At 39.7% G+C, this 6,351-nt stretch overlaps 1 protein-coding gene across 3 annotated transcripts in view; it reads left to right on the top strand.

Annotated features, from left to right (window-relative positions):
• The first annotated feature begins 1,552 nt into the window (after positions 1–1,552).
• LOC131230792 (uncharacterized) overlaps positions 1,553–6,351 on the top strand; it is a 29,169-nt gene continuing 24,370 nt past the window's right edge. Inside the window, exons 1-2 of one of the 3 annotated variants that reach the window (XM_058226776.1) lie at positions 1,553–1,708; positions 1,867–2,079. In XM_058226776.1, the coding sequence (XP_058082759.1) occupies positions 1,679–1,708; positions 1,867–2,079 (243 nt within the window). In that variant the 5' untranslated portion in view covers positions 1,553–1,678. Of the gene's footprint in view, positions 1,709–1,801; positions 2,080–6,351 lie in introns of all 3 variants that reach the window. The other 2 variants (XM_058226777.1, XM_058226780.1) reach the window with 2 other exon arrangements.

Genomic DNA, 6,351 nt, shown 5'->3' with positions numbered 1-6,351 from the left:
CCATCCATTGGATTTATATTTGGCATGTAAGAGGTTCATGTAATGCAAAAGCTTAAGAGGTAAGTGATTTTTTTAAAAAAATTTAAAAAAAAATAAAATCTTTCATTAATAGAAGGCTGCTTTCAAAAAAATAATGATAAAGCTATTGGCCTATCTCTGCCTGATGGGCCTCCAGACCTACCATGCACTGGTTTGGACTCGGACCGAACTCAATGGAATGGATATCTACGTCCACCTTATATGCTCACTTCCACCCAAGGCTTTTGCCCTTGGGTTTTCAATTCTAACAAGTGGACCATGGCTCAGCAACCTATACCATTCATCATTGTGGATAAATATTAATAGACCCTGTTCACAGATTGGAAGATCACAACGACAGAGTTTGGCCTTTGTTGAATTGAATTGAATGTGGACCGTTGGGTATTTGTCTTTTACCAACCAATCTCTAGGCTACAAATCTGAGGGTTGGGATCTCCCAAGTCCCACCTGACAGTGGGTATCAAATAAGCATCAATGCTATGCCACTGTACTTGATAATCTCCCAGGTGATGTTGTTGCTGATTATCGACTTCCCCTCATCGTCGCAGGCTTGTTTCCAACATATGGTGCAGTGTTATGCTCCATGTAGGGGTGCAACTCTGGCGGGTTTGTTTCAGGTTCAACCCAAGCGCAACCCATCCTCAAGGGTTGTCCCAAGAACCAACGAGACCCTAGAGACAGTCCAATCTACCTAACCCAGGTCCAATTGTAGGTATTTAATACTCGGCCCTAATGCAATTCGAGTTGGGTCAGGTCGGGTGGAGTTAGGTTGCCCGATGCCTCAACCCAACTTCGGGTTAGGTCGTTGAGGAATTTTAGTCCTAACCCATCCCAACCTAAGACAATTTGACGCTACTATTGGGTGGTAGATGGGAAAATAATCCAAGTCATTATATGATAGGCCCCATCCTGGATTGGCTACGCATCCAAAGATTCCTTGTACTCGAATATCCGTGTTGTATTCCTTCTTTCCTAAAACTGACGCTGGTCGGTGCTATGTGGACCCCATTATGATGTATGTGTTTTATCCACTCCGTCAATCCATTTTAAAAGATAATTTTAGTTCTTGATCCCAAAAATGAGGTAGATGTAAATCTTCGGTGGACCACACTATGGGAAAACAGTAGTTATTGAATTTCCACCATTAAAAACCTCCTAGGGCCCACTGTAATGGTTATTTGATATCTAACCTGTTGATTAGGTCATACAGACTTGGATGAAGGGAAAAAATATATATCAGCTTGATCCAAAACTTTTGTGACCCCCAGTAAGTTTTTAACGGTGGGTGTTCAATCAACACTGTGCAGTCCACTTGATATTTGGATCAACCTCATTTTTGGGCTCATACCATAAAATAATCTGGAAGAATGGGTGGACGGCATGGATGAAACACATACATTATGGTGGGCCCACAGAGCACTGACCACTAGCCATTGGCTAGTGGCAGGGTAATGGCTAGTGGCAGGGGGAGTAGCCAATCCCTTTCCCCCTTGTACGTAGTGCAAAACTAACACATGAGTCATCCGGAAAGTCATGCTACAGAGAGTTACTCCGCCCCTAATTCTACGGCAGCATTTTCTTTTCTTAACGAGTTAACGGTCATCGGAAAAGAGGCGGAAAGAAGGAAGGGGAAGCTGAAATGGCGGAGAAATCAGTGCAATATTCTCTGGTAAATCTCACACTTTTGCTTCTCCTTATTTGAGAGAGGGAGAGTCTCATTCCATTCACTTTCATTGTTTATGATCCCATAAACTCTTTTCAGATTCTCTCATTTGGTTCTTCTCAGTTTCTTCTTCCTTCTATCTTGACCGTCGATTTCTCTGTCAGATCGATGCATTCACCCAATCTCCCTTCAAGGGGAACCCGGCCGCTGTCTGCCTCTTGGAAGAAGAGAGAGACGATGTGTGGATGCGATCGGTTGCACTGGAATTCAATGTAGCAGTTACCGCTTTCCTGACACGGATTACCCCAGCCGTTGATTCGGAGAACCATGATCGGAATCAGAGATTCGGTCTCAGATGGTTCACTCTGGGTACAGAGGTCAGTCCTGTGGAAAAATATACGAATCTAAAATTGATGGACTAAATATTAAAAGAAATTAACTTCAAATTTTGGAATATTATTGCATGATCAAGAACAAATAGCACAGAATTATGGTTAAAGAAATTGTAATAAAAAGAAACAATATAAAATTGGAAGAACTGAGGTTCATTACTGAGATGCTATTAAAGACAGATAAGCCCCACACTATGGATCAGGAATAGATCAAAGATGCACTGGGTCCCAGCTCTCTGCCTCTGGGATATAGGTTATAGCAGCTCTTCAGAGATTCAATGGTTCAGATCTGATGCATTCATGATCTGAACCCCACAAATTTGACTTGTGTTGAGATGCCCAAGAGAAAACAAAAAGAAAATAAATGCCCACACGCACACGCCACGTCCTGTCCACGACCCGGCCTGGCGTGGCTCGGCTTGGCACGCATGCTCTCGTGGTAAATAAGGGAACCCAAACCCTCACCAATAGTCTCCACTAGTGGGTTTGCTTCATAAACCTAAGGAGCATGGTTATCTTATAAGGCCTATTATTCCCATACTCCCATCCGATGTGGATAAAAAGAAAGGCGAGGAGGAAAGACAAAGCCACAAAAGACAATAGTGAAAGAGACAAAAATATTTTTCAAAATAATTTTTTAAATAAAAAAATTATTCTTTTGCTAACAATCTCTCACAATATTTATAATAAAAAAAAATGGGCAAGACAACAGAAATGACTAGTGTAGATATATCGGATTTGTCAGTAGACTAGTGAACTAAGGTCTTGAACAAATCTCCTTTATTGACATTCTAACATATCATACACATGATATTTCTAAACAAGTTTTATTCCTTATAAAGCTAACATGTTTCAGCCATGTGCTAATCTCAGTTTTCATGAGCACGTTAGAGAATGACCAATTCTCATAGGAAGTGGCCTAAATTCCACACTCGTATAGGTGAGTCCATAAAAAATGTACTTGTAGGTATACATTCCACTGTAATATAACTATGAAGCTCATTAAGGACAAAGTTCAACCTTTTTTCCACTTTAATACAGCTATACACCCTAGGAATGGAGCCCACAAATTAAAATGCAATACCAATACTGAATCACTCAATGGCAATTCGTTTTTACCAATTGAATTTATTTCATGGGATCTCCAGTCACATAGGTTGGGTTCCCATTGCTAGTGATTTAATTTATATGGATCTTAGCCCCCATTCCCCTCAATGTGTTCATCGCAAATTCTCTAGATAGAGCTTTGGTTAGTGGATCAACTAAATTGTCCATAGACTTTACAGAGTTAATTGCAATTACTCAATCCTTGAGTAATTGTTCGACTAAGTTATGTCCGAGACACAAGACTCCAGATCTCCCATTATAGGTTTGATTTTTTTGCCTTTGCTATTGCAGCTTGGCAATCACAGTGCAGGGTTATAGATGCCACAAGTTTATCCGATAAGGGTATATCTGTGAGCATATCTTTTAGCCATTTTGTTTTTTCTCCAGATATTGCTTGAGCAATGAACTTAGAGTCCATGGTAGACTGAGATAAACAAGATTGTTTTTTTTTAGATTTCCAAGAAATTGCAGCCTTACCGAGAGTGAAAATATATCCACTCATAGACTTGGACTTAGTTGAATCAGATATCCAGTTAGCATCATTGTACCCTTCTAGTACAACATGATATTTATCATATATAAGACCATAATCACATGCCTTCTTTAAATATCTTAATACTCTAGATATGACATTCCAATGTTCTTGTCATGGTTACTAGTAAATCTACTCAACTTACTGATGGCATATGCTATGTTGGGTCTAGTATAGGGTATAAAGTACATAAGATGATTTGTTACACTGGAGTATTCAAGTTGAGACACACTATCTCTCTCATTTTTAACTAGTTTTAAATGAGGATCCAATGGGGTGCTAGTTGAAGCACAATTTAAGTAATTATACTTCTTTAAGATCTTCTTACCATTGCGAGTTTGGGATATGTAATACAATAAGAATCTTTAAAAATCTTAATTCCTAGGATTACATATACCTCTCCCAAGTCTTTCATGTCAAAATAAGACGACAAAAAGGACTTGGTCTCTATCATAGTTCCAAATTGGTACAAAATTAACATGTTATCCACATGCAGGCATATAATGACACAAACATTGTTAAAGAATCTGTTATATACACATTTATCAGATTCATTAATTACAAAGCCAATAGATAGCAAAACTTGATCGAAGTTCTCTTGCCATTGTTTTGGAGATTGTTTAAGACCATACAAAGATTTAATCAATCTACATACTCTCTTTTCTTGTTCACAAATAACAAACCCCTCGGGTTGATCCATATATACTCTCTTGTAATTCACCATATAGAATTGCAATTTTAACATCCATTTGATAAATTACAAGGTTATGTATATTAGCAATTGCAATTAACATACGAATAATATTGATTATCAAGTCAGGGAATAGATTTAAAAAAAATCAATACATTCTTTTTGTTTATACTCCTTGGCTACTAATCTAGCTTTATATGTCTTGATAGACTCATCAAATCTGAGTTTCATTTTGAAAATCCGTTTACAAAGTATAGGTTTAAGACCTTGAGGTAGGTTTACTAGCTTCCAGGTATGATTATGCATGATAAAATTCATCTCATTATGGATAGCCTCCTTCCAAAAGGTGGAATCAACGGACTTCATAGCTTCTTCAAAAGTAGAAGGATCATCTTCTACTAGGTACGTGTAGGAATCTGGTCCAAAGCTGGTTACTGTTCTAGGTTGTATGCTTCTTCTAATTTCAGACAGTTCGTGTAAAGATTTTTCTACTACTTCATGTCTCTCAGTAGAAACTTCTATATCTATAGCTGAGCTAATAGAAGTCTTAAAAAGAAATACATCTTAAAAAATTCGGCATCTAGGGATTCTAATACGGTATTAATTGATCCAATTTATTTATTTATTTTTATTTTTACAGAATTTAATTAGTAATATAGCGCAAGAGGTGGGTTGTGGGATCACATCTTTCCTATTGAACATCTGGAAATTCCTTTGTGTAGGAAGACTAATTATTGAGGGTTTAAGACTATATTTTTGAAAGATACTGAATAAAGTTAGCAATAAGTTGGTTGCTTAATCAAATCAGAGGCAGAGTAGAGTCATATGGTGAGAGCTTTGCGGGACTGTGAAGTCATGCAGCCAGGGACTGAGTGGGCCGGGCACAGTTGTCAGGGGAATAAGGATGGAAAGAAGTACTGGAGAAAGCGAGAGGTGTGGATTAAGAAGGGGGGCACTGCCTCACCGTCAGAAGGGGATGTTTGAAACCTGAGAGATTGGAGGTATGGGGAAACTAGCAAGGACGGAGGTGATTACTTAGCAAATGGAAAAGGAAAAGCAATCGTGGAAGACGAAGATGAGGAGGGAGACTGGATGGTTGCTCAAAACAGGAACCAGAAGAAGGGGGATATGTGCCTTGTAGGGTGGCATTGTTGGAGTTTCCAACCTCTTTGTCACTGGTTTTCTAGAAGGTTGGCTGCCCATTAATTTCTTGAGGGTATTTGGTCATGCGGGAGAAGTGATGGAGGTGTTAGTGCCTCGCGATCGGCGCTCTGGGCGAATTCGTGGCTTTGCTTTTGTCCAAATACTCATAGAGGAGTTGGAGCAGGCAATAGACCTGCTTCATGGGGAAAGGATTGGGGATCAGATCATTGTTGTGCAGAGGGCTCAGTTTGGCCCAGAGGTTAAAGAATTTTTTTTCCTTGGTAGAAAGTTAAGAGGGATATGTGAGGAATATCATAGGGCCGGAGAGGAACGGTGTCAGTCCCAAATCCTTCCAAGGAGCTTGTATCAGTGACTAGGAAACAGTTCATAGGGGAAGAAGTAAACGAGTAGAAAGTTAAGAGGGATATGTGAGGAATATCATAGGGCCGGAGAGGAACGGTGTTAGTCCCAAATCCTTCCAAGGAGCTTGTATCAGTGACTGGGAAACAGTTCGTAGGGGAAGAAGTAAATGAGTAGAAAGTTAAGAGGGATATGTGAGGAATATCATAGGGCCAGAGAGGAATGGTGCCAGTCCCAAATCCTTCAAGGAGCTTGTATCAGTGACTAGGAAACAGTCCGTAGGGGAAGAAGTAAATGAGAAGAAAGTTAAGAAATGGGTATGGCGCAAAGTGGGCAGCTTGGTTCCGACTATTATAGTCGACCCGGGAGTGGCTGCAAATGCCTGGGTGCATTTGAAGGGCTTGATGATGGTTGTCACGAAGAA

Source organism: Magnolia sinica, chromosome 17 (assembly GCF_029962835.1).
Source record: "Magnolia sinica isolate HGM2019 chromosome 17, MsV1, whole genome shotgun sequence".
Lineage (NCBI taxonomy): Eukaryota > Viridiplantae > Streptophyta > Magnoliopsida > Magnoliales > Magnoliaceae > Magnolia > Magnolia sinica.
This window is presented reverse-complemented; position numbering and strand designations above follow the sequence as displayed.